This window comes from Ischnura elegans, chromosome 4 (genome assembly GCF_921293095.1).
Source record: "Ischnura elegans chromosome 4, ioIscEleg1.1, whole genome shotgun sequence".
Classification (NCBI taxonomy): domain Eukaryota; kingdom Metazoa; phylum Arthropoda; class Insecta; order Odonata; family Coenagrionidae; genus Ischnura; species Ischnura elegans.
This window is the reverse complement of record NC_060249.1, coordinates 5,159,213-5,185,129: the sequence shown is the minus strand read 5'-3', so window position 1 is coordinate 5,185,129 and position 25,917 is coordinate 5,159,213. Positions and strand designations below refer to the sequence as shown.

At 37.3% G+C, this 25,917-nt stretch overlaps 1 protein-coding gene across 1 annotated transcript in view; it reads left to right on the top strand.

The window, feature by feature from the left end:
* The window catches only part of LOC124157013 (tetratricopeptide repeat protein 7B), a 168,509-nt gene extending 148,934 nt beyond the window's left edge, over nucleotides 1-19,575 (top strand). The window contains exons 17-19 of the mRNA XM_046531478.1: nucleotides 3,853-3,957; nucleotides 14,784-14,875; nucleotides 18,574-19,575. Of these exons, the coding sequence (XP_046387434.1) occupies nucleotides 3,853-3,957; nucleotides 14,784-14,875; nucleotides 18,574-18,706 (330 nt within the window). The 3' untranslated portion in view covers nucleotides 18,707-19,575. The remainder of the gene's footprint in view (nucleotides 1-3,852; nucleotides 3,958-14,783; nucleotides 14,876-18,573) is intronic.
* Nucleotides 19,576-25,917: the final 6,342 nt, after the last annotated feature.

Below are 25,917 nucleotides of genomic sequence, written 5' to 3'. Positions count from 1 at the left end.
TCTTAATTTTATTACTTTGATATTTGGAAGTCCTGTAGTTTAATTATTTTGCTTAGCAGGGATTTGATGGCAATATTTTTATAATATTTATAATTTATTTAACTCAATTTTATTTAGATTTCCTAAATTCTTCAGGTCACTTGGATTTGTGATGACTTGATGGGTGTGTTACACTGGATCTAAGGAAGTTTCAGGGCCAAATGCAATACTGTTTATGGGCTTTAAGTTAAAGCTTATATATTGACATTGTCTGTAGTCATTTGGAAATCAAAAATATTAATAATTTGTGAATGTTTAAAAAATACAATAGCCTTGGATACTTAAAAAATTTTCTCATTTCTTCATTACATCTGGTTAAGGAACTATAAATTACTGATACATGCAATGGATCACAACATGTTTTAGGTATAGTTATTTTGTTGTGATGGAAAATATGTGAACAGATTTGTTCTTAATCTTCACAGAAAATAATAGTTTTTATCGACTCAAGAATCTTAACTTGCTAACCACAGAAAAATTGCCTTCCTTTGCATTTTAAAATTTTTCCCAAAACTGAGGTCTCAAAATTGGGGGGGGACTATATTAGGAGATATACGGTACATACTCTTAACTTAAGAGTCTTAAGATAAGAGATGTGCAAATAGTATTCGCGAATACTCGAATACTAGAAAGTATTCGATATTCGAGGTCTTGAATAATTATGCTAAAGGTACGCTCTCGAATACTTTGAATTTCGCGCCGTATACTGTCGCACACTGTCGTTGGTAGTTGACTCGGAAAATTGTAAAGAACTCTAGTCGTTTAGTGCATGCAGCGCTCTTTTATGCAAGTTGACGAACTACATCAAATTCGCAGATTAGACCGGTAAAAAGGGTTCTACTTGGGGAACCGATAATGATTGGATGAAAAAATCCGAAAATCCCCGCTTTCCCCCACCAGGAGAACCTCAGTGCTGTGGGATAGCAACCTTAGGGCATTTCCCATGATCCGCTATCCCCCTCCATTCAGCACTCACCTCACCCACTCTGACCCTCTCCCCTTCTCTGAAATCAAACAAAAGGTCCTAGCTTGCGCAGGGATCGTATTGCGAAGACCTTAGCTTCGAAAAAAATATCAAGTTACACGAGAACAATAAAAACGAGTTTCACGCCCTCCCCCCTTTTCTCACCCACTGACCTTTTTCTGGCTACCTGCTTCAAAGTTCCCCATTTCTGGAGGTCAGCTGCTGCATGAGTAGTGTGGGATAGTTACATTAGCACATTTCCCAAGATCCGCTATCCCCCTCCATTCAGCACTAGCCGCCCCTCTAAGGCTTTCCTCTTCTTTGAAATAAAATAAAGGTCACAGCTCGTGCAGGAATCATATTACGAAGACCTTAGCTTAAAAAAAAATACCAAGTTACAGGAGAAGAATAGAAACGTGTTTCGCGCCCTCCCTTTTCTCACCCATTGACCTTTTTCAGCCTACCTGCTTCGAAGTTCCCAGTTTCTGGAAGTCAACTGCTGCGTGAATCACCTATTAGCCCTAAAAGTGTCTAACAATGACTTTCGGCAATTGATATTACACCTTTATGGGATTGAAATATTAGTAATGTGCGCGTAATTTAAAAAAGAATAAGACCAAACGCGACACATTTTTGACTTTATTTAAGCATTTTACGCAAAGAAATAAATGTCAAAATACGACAGAGACTTAGCATTCTGGTGAAACTCGATATGAGCAGCAGAGCTTCTCGGAAGTTGATGCGGTATTTTTTTCCCAAAGCATATATCAAGCAGGGTTCCCAATCAACCGTGAAAACCTTAAAACCGTGAATACGCCGTGAATTTCGTCTACCGTGAAAAAACCTGGAAAAAGCAGTGAATTTCATCATAAAACCTTAAAAATCTCTCAAACTTATAGAAAAAGAACTACAATTGACGGATCAAAAGAAAAAAAAGATATTTAAATCATGTTTCAAGGCCGAGCCACATAGAGACACATTTATCTCGACACGTATATTCGAAGTGAAATTATTGGCCCTTGTGCCATGACGACAAATTGATCTTGAGCCTGTGATTGGAAGACCGGCAAACTGTGTTCATTAACCCTGGCGAAAAATCAGACACTTCTTTACTTCCCTACCTCAGTGCTCCCTCCATTTTGCCTCTCACAACCTTAAGCTTCACCTAAATTTTGATATCGATGGGTGACGTCATGAGAAATAGCACTTTCATTGCTACGTTTGAATTCGCGGCGCCTGTCGCGGTTCATAAATTTTTAGTTAACGTGCGGGCGGTGATTGTTACGTCGTCAATATTTCTGCCTAAAATGGCTTATCAACAGACCGTGAATTTGACGATATTTACACCGTGAAAACCTGGAAAAAACCGTGAATTTTATAATTTAGTAAGAGTGGGAACCCTGTCAAGTTAAATCTCTATTGTCACAATCACAGACGAACGGATATTTTCTCAGGATATTTGGATTCTCCCTGACAGCAATTCAAATTCATCTTCTTATCTCGTGAGAACTTCCAAAGATGGACTGAAAATAATTGAAGAAAATCCGGTGGAGAAGCGCGTGTATTTTGCAAAACGCCTCGGATTGTCTGCGAGCACTTGACAGCAGGAGTGGGGGTAAAGCGAGCTGCCTGTTGAAAATAAGAAGTTGGATGAGGCCGAGTATCAGATGGGCGTGCCGCTGAAATGGCGTTTGGTAGATAAGAATGTATACATCAGACAGAAATCCATCGTAGCAGTGTAAATGCCGAGACGGCATGCAATCATTTTTCGCGAGGTGGAGGTATTTGAAAGAGATCTTAGTTGAATCAACCATATGCCCAAATTGTTTCCATAAAATTTGCTATTCGACCCATCTCTAGTTAAAAAAATTCTTTATTCCTAGGTCATTATACTAGTATGTGTATTTTGCAAAACACCTCGGATTGTCTGCTAGCACTTGACAGTAGCAGTGGGGGTAAAGCGAGCTAGCTACCGGTTGAAAATAAGAAGTTGGATGATGCCGAGTATGAGATGGGCATGCCGCTGAAATGGTGTTTGGTAGATATGAATGTATATATCAGACAGACATCCATCATAGCAGTGTAGCCGAGACAGCATGCAATCATTTTTTGCAAGGTGGTGTGTCCCCGTAGGATATTTGAAAGAGATGTTAGTTGAATCAACAATATGCCCAAATTGTCTCCATAAAATTAAAATATTCCAATAATCAGCTCAATTCCAGTTCGAATTCTTTAAAGGAAATCAAACTTACTCCCCATTATCTTGTGTTTCCTGCTGCATAGGCAACCGAGTCAAACATTCCCGCATTCATCGTTTAGTATTCGAGGTATTTGAATATTCTAGCATTGATTTAATATTTGAATTCGATATTCAAGTTCGAGAAATCTGCTATTCGACCCATCTCTACTTAAGATGATGCCATTTTCGTTTGAAGGAATTTAAAGAATCACAAAAGAACCATAATCACTCTCATTTTCTAGAAAAGTATATAATCTCATACATATAATTGCAAAAGATTCATAGCTTGTGACGAAATATCCTCAGTAACAAACAATCCAGTGAAAAAGAGCCTAATTAAAATTACATATTTAAGAATGACTGATGGACAAAAGCACATAATTACAATTACAGAAATTAAAAGTAATGACTAATTTGTGAGGGAATCTCAGTGCTTAATCTTCTCAGAAATGATCGTAGTTAAACTTCTTTTCACTTTTAAGTTATATATTCTCAATTTTAATATCTAATGACATTCAATTGAGATGACATCATTTTTGAGCAAGGCGTTTGTTTTGATGGCCCTTCCTGCATGCTCATTCGCATTTTCTTTCCCACCTCTTTGTTGCAGCGAGGGCTGATCCACGAGCATCGCAGAGAGTTCTCTGAGGCAAAGAGGTTTTTCCAGAATGCCGTGGCCATCAACCCAATACACGTGGAGAGTTTGCAACACTTGGTGAGTGCCGCGCACTGCATTGCATTGGGATGTTTGCTTCGGCACTTGTGGGTGAGATTGCATGAGGGTACTGGAGGCATGGCGTTGCCTTGGAGATGGCACTGTCTGGTTTGGAGCAGCAGCACAGGTTTACTCAAGGAGGGGTGGGTGCTTAACCTGGATCTGCCCAAAATATTTTTTTTAAATTAATAATTGGTATTCTAGGGAAATGCCAAAAGTCTCATTTTTACTACGTTCTGAAAATATTACATTGATCGGTTGTGTAGGTTCCGAGATACAGGCTGTGACATAAATGTCACATTGGGATCTGCTGTCTTTTGGTGCAAGTTAATATTTACCCAGGAAAAGCAAATATTTTTCGCATTGGAGCTGCAGAGTTCATTTAAATGATAAAAAAAACTAGAAAAACATATTTATTTTGTACATATTATTATTTACGTATGCTATTTTCAAGCTTTTGTTTTAATTAATAGTAAATTATTGAAAATGAAGCAATGATTTTCTGAGGTCCGTTGCTCGCGATTCATAAATTTTTCGATGTAAATAGTGATTTGTTAAGGTGTACAAATTTTCTGGATTTATTCAATCTCATTTCACAAATGTGGGGTATATTTAAATTTATAATGTTTATATTATAAACTTGTAAAATACAAATCAAGTAAAGTTATTTTAAATTTATGCAAAGTTTTCATCAGAAGTGTTATGAAATTGCAGAACCTTGAATTGACACAATCACTGGATTTGTTGAAGGTACATTTAAATAATATTTGTACATGGCTAATAAGTAAAACAGTTTAAAATGCATTTCCCCAATTTTGGAAAATAAATAGAATAAATACATATTTGAAAAATATTCTCACAACACATAAGAGTGTAATATAGTATAAAATTGAAATTTGAATCAATTTCTTATAAAATAAACTAAAGATTGATTTAGAGTTGAATGTCGGCGTATACGTACCGTTTTGTGTGGTAAGTAGAAAATAATTGTCCATATTACATGTATCGCATGCAGTGCGGTTGACGGAAGCGCAATATTCTCTATCACGGCGACGCCATCTTTTATTTAGTATAACAGGGACTAAATGATCATTATCATCATAACATATTTCATTGTCTGCCTCTGTTGAAAATGAAGTAGTACGGCGGTTATACTTGGCTTCGCATCAACATTTGGCTAGTTATGCTTGCACTATTACACGCCTGAACTCTAAGTGTGGCATGTAAAGACCAGCTTTTGCTTGTGAACAGATTGTGAACAGCTACATTCAAAAGCCAAGGAAAAATATTCCACCACCACCACCAAAACTGATTGTCTTCCACCGAATGAATTGCATGCAAGGATACCAAAATACGCAATCATACTCCTACCAAAAGAGAGTTTTCTCAGCGGGAAAAATCCCCCTGAAGCGTTGTTTCAATTTAGTGATCTACGGGCATAGCTCCCACAATTTGTCTTTCATGTCGAGCATCGTATTGTCTGCACAGTGAATGTATTTACTTATCACAAGGAACCTATTCCTTTGCTTGGCTGCGGTAAACATTGAGTTTTGAGCATCCCCAGAATCTTCCCAGTAGCTTGGATGCTTGATCGCTTGCTTGGATGGAACCCTGTCACAACCCCATAACAGTAAAATTCCTATGAAAATTTTCATATCCGCTACACTGATACTAGGAGGTGAAAAAGCAATAAACGTATAATTATCTGATTCTGCCATAAGAAAAAAGAATGTCATCTGAAAAAAACTTTTAAAAAATTTCTACACATGATTTTTCCCTCAATTTAGTAAGATCTGTTTCGGGGAATAACCTATTTCTTACAAAATGACCTTCTCGTCGCAAATTGGCAGCTTCTCTTTTTACTTTTTCCTGTTAGAGAAGTGATTTAGGCTTCGTTGACTTCGAATCCTTTTCCTCATGTGTAACTGGTACCGAAATTCTTCCGGACTTCTCTTGAAATTCATTAGCATTACCATTATAAAGCCATAAAAACAAGCCCCACTCTTGCCCGAAGTTGTCTTCCCGTTCAATTTTCCACAAGTCCACCAGCCTGGTCATCTGCCATGTCCTCATCAGTGACAACTGCTGCTTCTGATGGCTCAAGGGATATTGATTATACTTCGTCAAAGTCTTTGTTTTCCAGAAGCTCTTTGGCTTCACGCACTGTAATATCTCTGAGCTATCGATATCACTAATATTAAAAAATTTAATTCAAAAGTAATTACCGGAATAAAAGTTGATAAATGCAAATTTATCGATAAATTGATAAATAATAAATCGTTTGGCGAGTACGTATATGAAGGAACAAACGTTGAAATTACAATAAATTCTAACTAGAGCATAAATTCGCAACTTTGAAGATTTGCATAGGGATCCGCCCAATGTGACATTTATGTCACAGTACCATTTATCAGAGAATATTACAGAAATGAAAAGCAATACCAAACACATTAATATATTATTGATAATAATGTATCATTATATTGATATATACCAAAAATTGTTGTTGCTGTAGCGCATATAGTTAATGAAAAAATTAATTTATTACACAAAGGGAACGTCCATTTTTTGTATCTTGGGAAGGCGCCTAAATACCAGGGGTACTCAAAGGATAGGTCTTCACTCTCACTTGACAATTCTTACTCTGAATTGAAGCACTTAGCTTCCTCTTTCTAATAAAGTATGAAACACAACAATATACCGTGCCCGAGCGATGCAAGAATCATTACAGTCGAGCGATACCGGGTGTGACATTTTTGTTACATTGGGCGGATCCAGGTTAATGGCAAATTCAAATGGAAGAAGGCAAGAGGTGCTCTCCATTCAATTTAGATGTACACAATTCAAAGATATCCTCTCGGCAATGATAAGTTTATATGTTGTAGTTTCTCTTGATTGCTGGTCAATAAAAGAGTATTTAGGTTCTTGCCAAAATTCTGATTCTTATCTATTCTCATATGTTCTCATAGCCTAGGCTTCAGTGACGAAACTCACAGGCGAGAATTCAAAACCATCAATTATGGCACTCCATTGTTTGTGAGAAACTATATACACTTTTATTGACAAACAGTACTTGCCGCTATAAACTTAGTGGTAGTGGATAAACATGCTTTAAATATAACCAACAATAATTCTCCAAACCATGGACGAAGTTTTGGTGAGGCTGAGGGGAGCCTAGAAAGTAAATTTATCCTAAAAAAGTACAAAACCTGTACATTCAGGTAAAATGGAAACAAAAACATCAAAAGTTTAGTAATTTAGTATTTATTAAAGTTTAGTGGGTTACGAACCGTGTTCAGAATAATTATAATTTTTTTTAGAAAGAGTGACACATTAAATGAAAATAAATAATATTTACTTAATAGGGATGGATGGACTTTTTTCGAATCCTGTTTTTTTATAAAAAAAAGATTGCCTTAGACTTTCCAGCATTTGTTTGTTTATTTATTTTTATGTTTTCCCTATAACCCAAGGGAAAATATTTTTCAATACAAAGATTAACAATTCCAATGATTACTTCAAAAAACTTACCATATTTCTCCGAATATAGTCCCCCCCTTTCCTTTTACCATGGGCATTTTTGGAAAAAAGGGGGGACTATAATCAGACATACACGGTATTATGTTACAAAAACATTTTTACAAAATAAATATCAAAAAACATGAAAATAAAATATAAATACACACTTATTTACAACCATTACAATAATCTTCCAAAGAAAATATTAAATAGCATACAGCAATGCATGCTTTGCAGGTCATCATAACGAATTATTCTTAACCCCTGAAGCTCGGCGGGCATTTAATTAAATCCCATCCCAGCGGCCGGATGAGATTTAAATGACTTCGCCTTTTTGGCATACTGTCATTCAATAATTTATCTCTTTCATGATATACAATCAGTATCGTTGAAAATTATTGTAAACCTGCAATGTATAATTCACTACTATATAATAATTTTTCGAGCGATTTGAATAAATATTTATCGTTTTATGTATCTCCTTCTATGAACTAATGAATAAATTTTCAGTTTCGAAAGATTTAAATTTGGTTTCCAATAAGCTACAAGATCTCTGGCATTCCATGCATTTAAAAAAATACAATTACATAATGTATTTTGGTTATTTGGGGTTGAAAATTTCATAATAGATTGGATACACTCGATAGGATTACCCGTTTCGCCTACTTGAAAATTTATCACTTCGCCCATTTTGCTGACTTTGTTCTATTATTACCGTATCATTTCATATAGGTTATCAGGTGCTAATTTTTCAAATGTCAATACATAAATATTCAAATGATTTTACCTTAGAAATCTGCTTTGTGTGACATGATTTGAAGCAATCCAAACATAATCCCACTGCACATTTTTCACACCAGTACACGCAGTCTCTTCATCTCCCATATAAGGCACAAACTGCACACCTCCTGTGAGACTTTGATTTCTTCCCAGCTGCAGGAATCGTCCTTAGGAAATGTGTTTCTGTGAGTCTTGGTACTAAATTGTGTAAGGAGTGACGACCATGTCCAAACAGTTCGTATGACGTTGGATATTTCAAAAATATTACCTCGACCAATGGCACGCGAAATGATAAGTCAAATTTTTATACGTGTTTTTCCTATGATCAACATATGAATTTAGGACTGCGGCATTCAATAGTCTCCTAAATAACTTCATACACCACTTGCAATGGTGTTTTCTTTCGATTAGGTACGAATGCAGTAACAGGTCCTTGAAATTCACCCCACCAATGAATTTATTATAACCTAACTCAGACTTCCGAGTCTCTTTTTTGCCTTCAATACTAATCGCATTTCGTAGGATCCCCAATTATAAATAAAAATGCCACATACAGGAAGTACACCCTATGAGAATTTCAACACAGAGCCTGAAAGAACACCACACAGCATGAATGACTCTAGCGGACTGAAGCGCTTGGTTTCAAAGCTTCATCAAGAGACGAGAAAATATCTCGAAGGGGTCCTGGTATACGCTGACTGTTTAGAGGGAATCTTATCTTCATTGATTACTATCCAGAAAAAAAAAATAAATGCAGAGCGAAGCACATGGCCCCTTCGCTTATGACGCCTAGGACTAACGAGGCAGACCAAACACACTTAGGGCTCGAGGTGATGACACACAAGTAGAAGACGGAGAGAAGGCAGTGAGCTTAGAAGATACCGTATCTCATGTTAAAGTAGCTGACCCTTCTTGATGTCTCACAAGCAGAATAGACGGCAGTTTTCAAGATAGTACAGTTGAAGGAAGGCATTGAGTTTTTGGACCGAATTCGTTTAAAACGTAATTTCATCGAAATATTTATGAAAATCCTGAAGGCATAAAGTCGCTATGAATATGAAGAATATTTTATTGGAGAGGAAAAATATTTCTTCAAAAAATAGAGCAATTAGTTTAAATTTAAAATACAATATTTGGCGGAGAAAAAATATTATACACAGGTCAGGAAGCGTACTGGGTATGCATGACGGCGGCATACGAAATTTAAAGGGCGCGTACGCATGACGGCGTTGAGGGGTTAATTATGATAATTATCTGGGATATAAATACATTTTTATCCCAAGATAAATCTAACTGTTCACACGCAATGTTGTATTCCCTGCACATTCTCATGACAGGTGAGTTATGGCAGTATTTTGATTTTACAAGTGGAACGTAGAAGATCTGCTGGTACCTTTGGTTAAATTGTGGAATATAAAAATTTAATTTGTGGAGGATAGCTGTCTTTTCCATATTCTATTATTTCATATAAAAACTTATGCCCTATGCCCTACCTTCTTGCAGAAAGTGACACACGTCCATAAAATTTGGCATATTTTTATAATATATATAATTTTTGTACATTGGATATATAGTCAAAGCTCATTTATGAAACTTTCGGCAGAGAACAAAAAAAAATTTCATAAGTGAGGAAGTTTCATAAGTGAGAATTTTGGGTATTTAGCGTGAAATCCTTTTCAGTAATAATAATAATAATTTATTTATTTGCCAGACGACAAGTATTGTACATACATTGTATATGGCACGTCATGAATACAAAATCAAGTTACATATATACAAAATGGCAGTTTAAAATCAAAGGCAGTTATAAAGATAAATATTCTTCAACGGAGTAGAAACATTTGGATAATAAAAAGTTTTTAATCTTAGTTTTGAAAGTCGACAAACTCATAGGAGCTTTTAGGTTCTTCGGAAGCTTGTTATAAAGCCTTAGAGTCATTGTTCTAAAGCCACAGATAGCTTTCTTAGTACGTACAAATGGGACATGCAAGTCTCCCTGCTGCCTAGTACCCTGGTTATGAATATCCGAGTTTAGCGGAAAGTCCTTAAAGTTTGACTTGGCATATAATAAAACAGAAAGTATGTAGACACAGGGAATAGGTAGCACGCGAAGACATTTAAACAGAGGGCGACATGGGGTTCTACATGGTTTGTTTGCAATCAAACATATAGCTCTTTTTTGGATTTTAAAAATGGTCACTGCATGGGGTGAAGAGCCCCAGTGTAGAATGGTGTATAGTAAATGGGGGTAGAATTCCCCATAGTAAATAATTAGAAGAACATCAATGGATACAGTGGACCTAATTGATCTGATTAGGAAACACTTAGAGCTGAGATGACCAGCTAGATTAGAGACAAGTTTTTCTCAGGAAAGATGCGCATCGATATTCATTCCCAGAAACATGGTGTCGTCAACCTGTGGAATACGTGTTCCATTTAGGTCAACATTAAGCAAACTAGGGGTTTTATTGAAATTAGAGAAGTAAATAAGTTGGGATTTTGTGACATTGAGATTAAGACAATTAAATTTACACCAAGTAAGAACCTGATCGGAGACAAAGTTGGCTACTGTATGTAACCCTTTGACAGTTGAGGACGTTATCATAAAATTGGCATCATCAGCATATAATACTGGGTGAATACCAGTTGCTGAGGATACAAAGTTGGTGAGGTCATTTATGTATAATAAAAATAGAATTGGGCCAAGAATAGATCCTTGAGGAACACCTTGGGTCAGAAATTTCGGAAGAGAATTGAACTTATGACCATTCGACACCACTGAGACAATTTGAGATCTATTGGAGAGATATGATTCTACCCAGTGATAGGGAATACCTCTTATGCCAAAAGAGGGTAACTTATTCAGCAAGATACGGTGGTTGACACTGTCGAAAGCCTTGGAGAAGCCATAAAATATGCCAAGTACTTCCGTTTTGCGGTCTAGTGCTGTTAAAATTTTGTCGACTACCTGGGCAATAGCAAGACTGGTAGATCTGTACTTGCGGAAGCCATATTGAAAAGGTGATAGGAAGTTGTTTGACTCTAAATAAGAGGTCAGTCTTCTATAAATAGTTAATTCAAAAATCTTGCCAAACTGATTTATAAGTGAAATGGGTCGATAGGAGCTGAAATTTTGGATAGAGCCCTTCTTCTTATAGAGTGGAATTACTTTAGACTCCTTTAGAGAATCGGGAAAGGCTCCTTGTTGTAATGAGGCATTAACAAGGAAAAGAAGAGGGGATTTATTATAATCATAAGACAGGCGTATTAAGTGATATGGAATTTCGTCAGTACCTGCACAAAATTTAGAGCAAGACTTGCGGATAATAGAGGTTAACTCAGTTTCAGAGCAGGGGTAAAGGAATAATGAGGCTGTTGAACAGTCGGGTTGGTGAGATGGACGTCCAGGGGTGGGAGTTGAACCATTGGGTTGGGAGAAATGATCGTTAAATGCTGAAGCTAATTTAGATGGATCATTAATTAAATTACCAGATTCATCTTTTAACTGGAGGTGGGTGGGTTTCTGCTTCATTTTAGAACTGTTTATAATTTTCCAGATGATTTTGGACTTATTATCAGCATGAATAGGGGCCGGTTTGTTTCCAGAATGCAATTACTCATTAGGAGGCAAGAAATTGAAGCCTAATAATCCTCTTTACTCACAAGCAACACCATAGATGATGTCTAACTTTAAGAGAAACATAACTTTGCATTCTTGAACAACATTACCCATGGTTGAACGTCTTGGTCGAATTGCTAGTATTTCTGGCTCTAAGCTGCAAGGCCTTGGCTCTTACTGGAGAAATTTCAGAATGGTTTATCCTGATGTTGGAGGCAGGAGACATGCAAACAAAGTCGTGCGAAAACTAATGGATAGATCTCTTTTCTGTGGGCACAGTTTATACAGTGACATAGCCAGGATTTTGAAATGGGGGGTTGTTTAACGGAGATTTTGGGGCCTTCTGGAGGGTACGGGGGCCATTTTACTCGTTTTTGTCACCTCTTATAAGGCTCAATGGGGGTTGTAACCTGGAGCCCCCCTCGTGGCTACACCACTGAGTTTATGCATGGAAAATTATAATAATTCTGTTGAAATATAAGGTGAGTTACTCAAAAAGGACACTTACACCACTGAAACTCCAAGAACAAACAGAAGAAATAATCCTCTTCACGTCCCAAGCTATGCTCTAAAAAGAGGTGAATCAGTATACCTCATATGGTGTATGATGTGCGGAAGTTCAAGGGCTGTGTTTGAACCCTTGTTTCAAAGAATTTCACAAAAGCTTCTTAATGATCGGTTAGTTGCATTGAAATAAATCTTTTTCCAAATTATTCATAAATATTTCTGCTCGTTAGGGTGATGGTGGGGATCCTATAGCCAATCCATTATCATGTTGGTAATGGTTGTTACCATTGAACACAAAATAATTCTGGTTAACACAGAGTTTTATGATATGTATTAGTTCCTTGACTGTATTTTGAGGTGCTTGGGAATGAGTTAGTTAACACTTTCTCTGCAAGCTCAACTGCTTTCTCTTTCGGGACACAAGGAAAAAGGCTCACTATGTCGAATGACATTTTAAACCTAGGATACACCAGGCTTATTATTTCCTTTACATTCCCCTTCGTAAAAGGGAAGTGATTGCGTGCTATCTGCATTCACTGGAACTCCATGTTCCTGTTTTCCAAGACTCGCAGTGCACGACCGCCCTCCGTGGTCACAGATACGCGTCCCGAAGCGGTTGCAACCCGAGCAGCTTGTGTGAGACGCGACCACATGGCGTGGTGCCCGACTGTGTACTTTCCGTTGTTGAGCTGTGGTTTTGAAGCATTTGTGCAAACCAATTTGCTGCATCCGAGATCACGCAGCCACGGGTGCATGGTTTTCGAAACGAGGTCTTACATATATGGAGCAGTAGGAATACAATAATGTTACCGCCACTAAAAATATCGTGCTCTGGCGAAGAAAGCTCTCAATTGGTTAGGGAAGCACTCTAAAATAGCACAATGAGTACATAAATTATAATATATTGTATTTTTTTGCATAAATTATGAACATTAAAATGAAAGTTTGGATTACATATGTATTTGTGTTGCCAATTATTAGTGCCATCTCTCATTGGCCCGAATAGTACGCAGTGTGGTGTATTTTAAAAATATGTACTGGGAACACATTTACTGACATTGATGATTTTCTTTACAGTACATAGTATAGCTTCCTGAATGTAGGTATTCCCTGAATCATAACAGCATACTCAAGTTTTTCACCAATTGCCAAGCTTAGAATATGCTTAAGTTATAAGTTTATGCTATCTATGAAAATCAGTGAAATACAGATTCCATTTGATCCATTGTCAGTAGATGTGAATAATAAAAATAATCAAAGGTATCTCAGGGCACCACGTTGAATGAGATAAAATTTGTCAAATATTAGTAATGTGCAGCCACAAGTGCAAGGAGAGTTACATCTTTTTACTTCCGACTACTTGGGATTCTTCTTCCAAGAAGGTATTATGAACAGTAAAATTCCACATCCAGGTCTGTTTTTTTTCAGTGCATTTGGATCTTATTTTATTATTTGGTGAGACATAATAACCTCGGATATTTATCTGACTTGCTTATATTGCTTTAGTACTCAAATGGTCATAAGACATAGAATTCATCAGTGTAGGTAGGCACTTTAAAAACTCTCACACAACAAGACATATGGAACACAGCGAGCTAAACTGTGTATGAACAAACTTTTGCAGTAGACCCATAATTATAGTTGTTTTTCTAAACACTTATCCACAATAGACACACATAGTAGAGGAGGGGTTGAAATAGATTAAAAAATTGGCCTTACGTGATAGCTGTAGTTGATACCCCAAAAACTGCTTTTATTGATCTCATTTGCAAAAATAATGCCTTCTTGGCAACCCTTCAATTTCCTCAAAAACGATTCCATTTATAAGATGGGAATTTGGCCATTTTTAAAGAAGCACAGACATAATTAGGTCTGCCATAAGATGTTGATGGGTTGTGGTTCTTGAGGTCATATATTTTGTCTCTTGCGTGAGCTGTCCCCAGCTGACTTCAGATGTTGAGACAGCGGTAGCGTTGGTGGAAGGTTGCAGTGATTTCTGTGGCCTAGGTGGGCACAGTGTGATTGTCCCAATTTTTGGTGTTCCTATGACTTATATTATGCATGTCACCGGCTTAAAATAGGGATGGATTATCTCCTTATGCTTAGAGGTAGTTGTGGGGAGGAACAGACAAAGGCTTGGTAATCAATTTGTCCAATCCTTGGTCTCTTGTCTGGTGTAGTGACAGGAGTCTCATTTCAGAATACCACGCAAGGGAGCTGTGTTGTGTTTGAATGTGCTGCCAGAATCAGCCTCATTGGAAGAAGTCTTTCAGTCATATACTTACATATGTAGCTTGTACATTCTTGTCATTTATATTCTGGAGGAAAAACACCGGCTGATTCAGATAATTGAGTCTGTGGGAATCCGTGTTGCACTAACCTAGTTGATTTTGTTATTCAGGGATTGATGTACCATTACTTGGGGAGCCATCGGCTGGCTGAGAAGACGCTGAGGGATGCAACCAAGATCGACCCTACGTCGCACCAAACATGGTGAGTGTCTCCAAAGTGCCTTGCTTCAGTGCATACATTTGATGGCTAACCTCTTATAGCCTACCTGGGATTCCTGCTGCTTTAAATGGCTCAGGTCCATTCAGTAAACAATTGGATTCTCTTGTTGTCAGTCTAAGCAAATGCAGTTGTATTCAGTGAATAGATTCATTTGCTCACTCACTCGGCTACTGGTGTAGTAGCAATGGCCAAAGCTTATCGTTGTTATCATTAGCTCCCTACTCAGGGACGTTAAGCACCTGGAGAAAAAGGCGATTGTGAGGACAGGCCTTGGGAGTGCGAATGCGTGAATGGAATGAATTTGTGTGGCTGGGAAAGCAATGAGAAGAGAGAGAGATAGTGAGATAGATCACCAGAGGGACAAGCAGTTTGCTGCATGCTGGCAGTAATACTCACCCTCAACTCCTCTAGTGGTGACAACTGGTGCTAAACTCAATAAGAAAACACGAGAAGTATGTCAACGCAAATGGGGAAAGGGAGGGATACCCAACGAGGAGACGTCAACCAATGAATTTTTGTTTATTTTTCAGCTCTTATTGATTGCCATTAAGTTTTCCATTTACAGTGAGACTATATTAATATGCAACAACATTGCCCAAACAGCACAATTTTCAAATAAACGAGCACAGCATTAACCCCTAAAGCAAATAGAGACAGATTGGAAACGCCAACTGCAAATATCACTTAGCGCGCCCAGCTTTGCTTTGAAGGCAACGACGTCACTGAAGCAAGATATGACTTGTTCGTCCTTGACTCCCTCATTTGCAGCCTTGTTGCTTGAAATACGGAGGGAGCACGCTCCTTCCACTCCACCTCCCCTTTACGCGCTTCTGCTGCCCACCCCTTCCTCATGCTGAGCGGTCGAATACCTCGTTGCACGTGACGTTAATGCTGTTTTAAATACTGTTAATTGTGTTGCTGATTGTGCAGTCACAATTTAATTTTGATAAAAATGTCTTTCATTGTGTAGAAACATTTCTATTGAGAGCTCAACGTATGCCATGTGCGTGCGTGAAGTTATCGAGAGGAAGTGCTAAATGATCCACCTCAGCAGTGAGCTCAGTATGCAGGCTTGTAAATATCACACATTCAGATGCATACATATTAGAGATGGATCGAATAGCAGATTTTTCGAACTCGAGTATTGAATTCGAATATTAAATCATTGCTCGAATATTCGAATACTAGAATTGCACAAAGCATATTCAGCCAATTTTTTTTTTCTATTTCACTTGATGAATGTATAAATAAAAAGGTATCCTGTGGAACCTCGATCTATCGTTTTTCAATAGGATGGACGAAAAAAACGATGAATGTGGGAATGTTTGACTAGGTTGCCTATGCAGCAGGAAACTCAGGATTTTGGCGAGTAAATATGATTTCCTTTAAAGGATTCAAACAGGAGTTTAGCTGATTAATAGAATATTTTATTTTATAGTAACAATTTGGGAATATAGTTGATTCAACTAATATCTCTTTCAAATATCCTAAGGGGACACACCACCTTGCGAAAAAATGATTGCGTGCCGTCTCGGCATTTACACTGTTACAATGGATTTCTGTCTGATGTATATATTCTTACCTACCAAACGCCATTTCAGCGGCACGCCCATCTGATACTCGGCTTCATCCAACTTCTTATTTGCAACAGGTAGCTCGCTCTACCCCCACTCCTACTGTCAAGTGCTCGCAGACAATCCGAAGCGTTTTGCAAAATACAAGCTCTTCTCCGCCGGATTTTCTTCTTCAATTATTTTCAGTCCATCTTTGGAAGTTCTCACAAGATAATCAGATGAATTCGAATTGCTATCAGGGAGAAACCAAATATCCTGAGAAAATATATCCCTTCGTCTGTGACTGTGACAATAGAGATTTATAGCATAACTAATAAATTGTATAACTAACTTAATATGTTTTCTTTAGACCATATAAACTGGTCTAAGATGTCTAATGCAAAAAAATACTGCATTAACTTCCGAGAAGCTCAGCTGCGAGGATATCGAGTTTCGCCGGAATGCTAAGTCTCCGTCGTATTTTGATATTTATTTCCCTGCGTGAAATGCATAAATAAAGTCAGAAATACGTCGTGTTTGGTCTTATTCTTTTTTAAATTACGCGCACATTACTAATACTTCAATCCAATAAAGGTGTAATACCAATTGCGGAAAGTCATTGTTAGACATCTTTTGGGCTAATAGATGACTGACTCATGCAGCAGTTGACCTCCAGAAATGGGGAACTTCGAAGCAGGTAGGCAGAAAAAGTCAGTGAGGGAGAAAGAGGGAAGGGTGAAACATGATTCTATTACTCTCCTGTAACTTGATATTTTCTTTTGAAGATTTTGATTTATAGTCTTCGTAATACGAACACTGCGCAAGCTGGGGCCTTTTGTTTGATTTCTAAGAGGAGCAAAGCGTCGGAGGAGGGGCCGAGGGCTGATGGATGGAGGGGGTAGCGAATTTTGGGAATTGTGCTATATAGTTACAATCCCAAGGCACTGAGGTTCTCCTGGTGGGGAAACCGGGGATTTTTGGATTTTTTCACCTGAGCAATTTCGGTTCCGCACGTCGAACTCTTTTCACCATTCTAATCCGCGAATTTCATGTAGTTCGTCAACTTGCCTAAAACGGTGCTGCATGCCCTAAACGACTAGAGTTCTCTATATTTTCCCGAGTCAACTACCAACGACGTGCGTGCAACAGTGTATGGCGAGAAATTCAAAGTATTCGAGGTCGTACCTTTAGCATAATTATTCGAGACCTCGAATATCGAATACACTCCAGTATTCGAGTATTTGCGGATACTATTTGTACATCTCTAATACATATGTATGTGGGTGGGAGCCAGCTTGATACCCAGGACCACCTCACTCATTGACAATATTAGGTGTTATTCATATTGTAATATGTGATTTTCTCATGGCATGTGAAAGAGGATCAGTTGCAGTGGCGCCGACTCCATGGGGTCTGAGGGGCCCAAGCCCCCTCAAACGTTCGTTATGGGTGTGAGGAAAAAATTTGTCCGGCTTGTCGATTTTCCCCGGAGTGTCCAGGTATCGAAATTCGAGTTATCAGGGTTCTAATGTTGATCATATGACTCTTCTAAAATGCTTAAAAAACTTAAAACTTTCTACTTATAAAATTTCCTGGGACAAGATCCCCGTTTTGGGCCCCCCCCAATATTTTTTCTTAAGTCAGCATCCCTGATCAGTTGTGAGCAGTGACATATCCAGTTAGGGGCTATGGAGGGGCTGTATCCCCTTGCTGATTGTATATTCCCCTGGGGTATCCGTTTTACATGAGATAATATGGTAATTTAATTTGGACCCCCACTACTTCTCGGAGGTCCCCTTTCAACCCCCCCCCCAAATCACCCCATTGTCCACATCTATCCTGGGATTCCCACTGGTTGTGATATTTTTTATGAATAGCATCACTCCCACAGCAGCGAGAGTGGGGAGGGCCTAGTTCAGTCCAAGAGTCCAAAGGCAGTGCTTCTTTGGTCAAATGCAGAATTTGGGTGATTGAGGCGAACTCTTGCTGTTTTTCTCTGCTTCGCAGAACATTCATCTTTTGCCACTATCTGGGGTGTGCTTAAGGCTACTGGGATGTTTTGGGGTTAGTATGTGCGTATTAATTTTGTTAAGCCACCATTTGATGGGCATGTGTGTGATGTTGCAGGTACAATTTGGGGAAGGTGTTGGAGGCGATGGGGGAGTATGAATCGGCGAGCAACTGCATGATCACAGCGCTTGAGGTGGAGACAACGTCGCCCGTGCTCCCCTACGCCACTGTCCCCATCACATTTGAATGAGACTCGTTTGTTGTGTTTCTTCTCAGCTGGGCGTCAATCTAGATGTTTGTTTGGACTAGCAACTAAGCTGTGTTGAGGTGAAATTTTCCAGGCAGATAGGAAGTGGTGGATATGGCAACGGAAATGAGATGACGTGTGAGACATGTTTGATGTGGTGATGCTGCCACCTCTTCTGTTTTTTCTTGTGTGGTGAAATTCTGTTTTCACTGTTTCCATGAATATGTTCTCCATTTTATTGGAACAGTTGTTCTTTAAATTAACCCAACAGTATAGAGTCGCCTATCATTCCATTATTTATGGGTAATATGTCTTGTTTGGTATTTTGGTGGCCATTCAGTGAAGAATGTCAGTGTTTTTCTTGGATGGTCACCATTATAGGTATAGTGCATTGACAATGGATTGACTCTTCACTTATACATATGAATATTAATTATGAACATAATTATGTGGTGCACCTGTTGCTAGCCAATTCAAGACATGTGTATTTTTGTTTATACGATACATTTAAAATAATTTATATTTGTATTATAAGAATTTTTTCCAAGATGTAGTGGTGTCACCTCATCATAGGTTGTTTATTGTTTCAATTTGTGTTTCAAAAAGTGAAGGAGAGAGTTTGAGAACATCAATGCAATGCTTGTTCTTGGTTGGATGTACATAGTGTGTGTGTGTGGATTATTCGTTGGTAATTGTTTTGTATCCAATGAATTGTTATCACCTGTGCATACTCATTTATAATGAAGTCATTAATAAGTTATATTGATGTAATTAACCAATGTTGTTATTGATGAAGAAAGTATAATATAGTTTGTGGGTACAAATTTACCCCCATAAAATGTGTTGTGTCCAAATACACATGTTCATGCCGATGTTGTATACTTCTTGGAGACATTCATTCCACTTGAGCCTCTTTCACCACCCTCCCTCCTGCCCTGCAGATCCTTCTTCCTGCTCACCTAAAAAATGGAATTCTGCTCAGTTGATTTTAAACTAAGAGTGGAGTGTTAACACTGGATTTCACTGTGAGACTTAAGTTAGTTAAACTTTTTAGTTGGCTAAAGTTTCGAAGCTGGCAACAAATCACGCTTTATATATCACACACAAATTGGTGAACATGTGCAATCAAGAATCTATGTGGGGAGCCAGAATTTATTTTTGGGCATTTTACGATGCGGAGATATTATGAAACGGAAATTGCATCGTTTTAATTTCTATATACAAAAAAATTAATCCAAATAAAACTCTAAAAACAGAAAATTCTTATTGTGCTAATGCCATTGCGAGAGCAAAGAAAAATGATACTGAAGACGAAGGGGGTGACTGGGGGTAATCCAGTAGGAAATTAACCTCACTTCAATAAATTACACGAAAGTAAATTCGACCATGTTTATTACGATGGTAATTACAGATGCTCCATGTCTTTCACATGCAAAAGTCCTGCTCCAATGCCTTTCTCTCTGTGTCTCTGTCACGTGGTGCGCTAGGCTCCTCGTACCCTGTGCGTACGCAGTGGCAGGGACCCCAGGGTCTTAGGGCAACGACCTCAGCCAGGTGGCTGTCCTTGGTGACGGCCCTCGAAACTAAGAGCTCGGTCACACTTATTAAAACCAATTAAACATTCATACATGGCCTCTTATAAATCAAAGTGAACACAAGGAAGATTCCCAATTGCACGATTGTAACTTCTCAACAAGAATACATATGTGGATCACACCGAGAAATAAAACAAATATGTACCATGTATTTATTCTAGAATTGCTCACTGTGATATTTAAATGAATGTTTGTTTAAAATTTACACCATTCTTGTATAACAATAATTTATTTACTTTATTTAACAATCATGGCATGACTGAACTTGAAAATCAAGTCTTACTTGCTGATTTTGAACCAAATTTTCAGTTTAGCTATTGAATTAATTTCTTTGGAGACATAATATTAATAGTACAAACAAAAAATGTTAGTGGCGTTTGAAACCATGATTTATAACTATATTCTGGAGTACCAAATTTGCACATTCATTGATCAGTAATAGACTATAATAGTCAACAGTACGAATCAAGAATATGATTGTATTTCTCATGGGTGAGGCAGAACTGGGAAAATATTGTGAAAGTTATTTTAAAGTGCCAATAAATTTTAATCTTGTAACAGTATGGCAGAACAATAAGAAATATAAACAAAGTTCTTGCAACATTATGCTATGCCTAGATTATATAAAAGAAATTTTGGACCCATTTTGAAATAGAGCACGTATTTCCGAGATGGTAGCTAAATAGAAAATGTTTACACATGCATCAAAATCAAACAACGACAGGAAATGGTATCAAATTAATTTCATCAAAATTTTTTTGTCTTAATTAAGGTCTAAGATTCAAAATGCTATAAAATCATGGCTATTTGACTATGGGGTGATAGATAGTTGGGATTTATTATGACAATATTCTTTTAGGTTTGCCTTTTCCTTGTCTTGACCTGTGTTTCTTAATTATGTATCATGAGTATCTTGGAGTTTAGGTCAAATGATAGCAAAACTTTTATGCCGACGTTTTGGTTTATTTGTAAACCATCTTCAGGGCTTTAAATGAAAAGCGAGTGTACACTATTAATTTATTAACAAAATTAAATGTTACAAACAATATTTTTTACAATAATATAATTTAAAAAATATAAGGTAGCTGCAAGATTTTTGACGTACCTTATTTTTGCACAGGGTTGCTTATTGATAGTAACTAGTAATTATTATTAAGTATATATATTAAGTATAAGTATTAGTAACTAAGCTATTACCTAACTTAGTTACCATCAATTTTGATTAATTAAATAGAAATAAATTTTACTAAGATTCTCAATGTCTGATATTTTATTACAGCTGTTATTGCTTTTAGATATATGAACCATTTCTTTGAATAATCTTTTTTTTTGAAATTAATTTCACAATCTAAAATTTCAGTGTTGTCAAAATCGAAAGCGTGGCTATTGATTACACTATGGTTAGCAAGGGCACATGTGTTATATTATTTTTTATTGATGATTTATGTTGGGAAATTGTTTCTTAAATACTGTCATGTATGTCTTATGTAGCAAGTGCTACAATCGAGACATGAAATTTCATATATTATATTACTTTTCAGATTTTAGGGGTTTCTCATTTTATTTTTGTGGAAAGAAGCATGTTTTGAGTGTTATGATTTTTGGGTGCAACTTTATAACCTATTTTATTGAATACTTCCGTAATATGTTCACATAATTTATTAATAATAATAATAATATTTTATTGGTCACAGAAAAGATATGAATATACATATATAGGACCCGTCAGGAAAACATAAAAATCAAATCAAAAATACAAAGTAACTCACAATATATATATATATACATATGTTACATTAGTTGCGAGGCATCCTCAAAGAATTCATCAATTGAATAGTAGCAATGATCTAAAAGATATTTTTTTAATTTTGCTTTGAAAAGGCCAGGTCTGATTTCGTCTTTGATTGATTTAGGTTGATAGGCCCTCTACTAAAGAGAGAAAGATTTTGTTGCCTCACTGCGAGCTCATTTCTACTTCTTGTATGATAATCATGAATATCGTTATTCAAGGAAAGGCACAACTTTTGTTTAAATTCTCTAATTAACATCACAGCATAATAAATATATATACAAGGAAGGGGAAGGATCTGTAACCTTTTGAAAAGATTACGGCAGCTAGCTTGTTTTTTAGCTTTGCATAATATTCTTACCGACCATTTTTGTAGTTTAAAAAGACGGACTGACTTAGGGGAGTGACCCCAGGCTAAAATACCATATTTTAATCTACTATAAATATGTGCATAGTAAATTGATTTAGCTGTTTCTATATTGGTGAGCTGAATCACCCGTCTAATTAAGTAGCAGCCTGAAGCCACCGAGGATGAAATGCAATTTATATGGGTATCCCAGTTTAGATTTTCATTGATGGAGATGCCTAGAAATTTGGTATCAGTAACCCGCTTAACAGTACAATCCGCTCAAGGATAATATAGATGATCCCACGGTATATGTATGTTCTTGCATTTGATGAATCTATTTTATTTAATGAATTTTGAGTATGTGAACATAGCATTGTTCGTGTGAAGTATAGAATGTTCGTGTGAAGTATAGAATGTTCGTGTGAAGTCTTTTCGGAAAATGATTTTTTTTTTCAGAACATCCTCGATTATTTTAAGGTTTTTTTCATGAAAAGCCTAATCACTCAAACTTAGAGCTCTTAATTTAAGTGCAATAGCTACAATTATTTTATGTTTTAGAGGGTAATGTGATTGAAAATTTAGAAATCTGTCTGATTTGTGTGGTTTCTTCCACCAATCTAAATGAATGGATCCATCATGATTTCTTATCGTTAGCATATCAAGAAATGGAAGTGTATTATTTTTTTCATATAATGATAGTTAATATTTTGTACTCAAAACGATCTTGGGAATTGGAGTCTTGAGTTGGATATACATACATCCTGATGTGGTGAAAATGAGGATGTATACCTTTGTGAGGGACAAAAGTTTGTCGAAATTAGGTGTATTGACAATTCAATGGAATGCTGCTTGGTTTGGGCATTTAGTCTATTGCTGTTTCATTCACAATAAAAGTACACACTAATTTCCCCACTCAAACGTGAAATTGTAAAACCTATGTACAATGAATTTAGGGACCAGAAAAATCATGACATTGCTGACTCATGGGGGTTTCCTTGCATTGACATGATATACAAGCTGCATCTCAACACATTCAATGCGGGCCTAATTTTAATGAAAGTCATCAGAATAGGGTGGTTTCCTATTATTTTTTTATTGCCTAAATCGAAAGATTATTACTCCTGGAGTACGTATTTCGCGCTTTTAGATTTTTAAATGACGATATCTATTTTTCGCGATTAAATGAAAAGTGAAAAATTTCAAGCGCGCAAAAACGCGACGCGTAAGTAGGAAAGTCCGTGCGCCGCATTTCTGGTTCCCCCTCTCTCCTTGTGAAATGACCTTGATCGAGGCTCTGAGCGCTGATAGGACGCAGGATGCTAGCGGATAGCTGAGTACCTTCCTGTCTGGTAGCGCATGGCTTAAAAAAGGTTTATTAATACCTTATCAAGCGAAGAAAACTTTCCGACCTTAGCCAGTTTTAATAGGTGATTATTAAGACATGTTTCCCTGAGCTCTGTGCCTCATGCATGCATTGGTAACCTCAGACGATGTATAACTCCTATCCTCTCGTGTAGAAACTAGGTCCCTGTGACGTCACGCGGAGCGGAATCGCATGGGCGCCAATCTGGCCTTTTTCAAATGAGGATAAAATTTGACCCTTGCCATTCGTCTAAACCGGTATTTCAAAAACCAAATAATTTGTGTATTATGAATACACTAATGGTGGGCAACGAATCGCAATCAATGCCTATCGTTTTCTTTGATGAAGGAAACTACCCTATTGGCCGATAAAAAAAAATTGCTGCTCTGAGTTATGAAATCAACGTACAACGATGTGATCCACATCAAATGAAACAAAGTTTTTCGGCAAGCATAACTTATGCTGCACTAATGATAAAATATGGTTTCGTTATGTAAGAGAATAAATGGATTTCCACCGCTGTTACCTTGATTTAAAAGCATGAAAGCCTTCCTCTCCTAGCCACTGTGAATTCAACTATAAATACACAGATTCTGCCAAGTGCTATGCTATGTTTCAATAGTAAGGTGAAAGTGCTTAGCAATAGGCCTAATCTTGAAATTGATCGTATCAGATACTGCCATTTGTGTACAGCACACACCGTATGAAAGAGGAAGGCCATGCACACAATCGGAAGTGGATATTAGTTACGTACGGAGGCGGAGAAGTGGGTTCCCAGACCGACTGGCAGAGTACGTCACTTGACGTGCTCCGTGCTGAATGTGTTAATAGTGATATCATATTAAGCACATATGTATTCTAACTGTTATATGAAACAAATCAAGTAAATTTCTCAACCTTGTTTCACTCACCATACAAACCTCTTCAATAGTATGTGGTAAGCAATCATTATTTACCATCAATTACCATGGCTATCGTCACGGCACTTAATATCTAATTGAAATTGTTACTTTCCTCATTGATTCAGCTCTATGCTACATGGCTTACATTGGTTACACTCTGAAATTAAAGGAGAGTAAAAATTAATGCCTGTGGATTACATATTTTCAAAGTGCTCCATAATAGGGTGGTTTCCTATTATTTTTTTATTGCCTTAATCGAAAGATTATTACTCCTGGAGTACGTATTTCACGCTTTTAGATTTTTAAATGATAATATCTATTTTTCGCGATTAAATGAAAAGTGAAAATTTTCAAGCGCGCGAAAACGCGACGCGTTAGTAGGAATGATGGGAAATCTCTCCGTACGTCGTATTTCTGGTTCCCCCTCCGCCCGGTAAGGTGACCTTGAGGCGAGGCTTAGCGCTGATACGTCGCAGGCTGCCAGCGGGTAGCCTAGTGCCCTGCCGCCTGGTAGCGCTTGGCTTAAATAAGGATTATTAATACCTTATCAAACGAGGAAAACTTTCCGACCTTAGCCAGTTTTAATAAGTGATTATTAAGACATGTTTCCCTGAGCTCTGCGCCTCATGCATGCTTTGGTAACCTCAGACGACGTATAACTCCTATCTTCTCCTATAGAAACTAGGTCCCTGTGACGTCACGTGGAGTGGCATCGCATGGGCGCCAATCTGGCCCTTTTCAAATGAGGATAAAAATGGACCATTGCCATTCGTCTACACCGGCATTTATAAAACGAAATAATTTGTATATTATGAATACACTAATGGTGGGTAACGAATCGCAATTATTGCCTTTTGTTTTCTTTGATGAAGGAAACTACCCTATTATGCTCAATATCTAGCTGATTTTATTCTTGGGGAGCAATAATATAAGTCAATAGCAATTTTTGGTATCATTCTGGTGGCTTTATGCAGCAACTTTGCTTGATAGAGCTCTTAAGACTGATGACAGAAAATAAACTTAAGGAATCTCATACAAATACAGGAACTTTATCTCGATGTTCTTTGTGTTCATGACTGCTATTTACAAAATATTATGTATAAAAAATATAAAATAGGGAGGTTCCCCTAAACTTTTGCTGCATGAGGGTTCATGGTACAGAGGTTTTATTGTTTATGTACTAATGTCTGGATTATCTGGGAAAAATGCTAGTGTC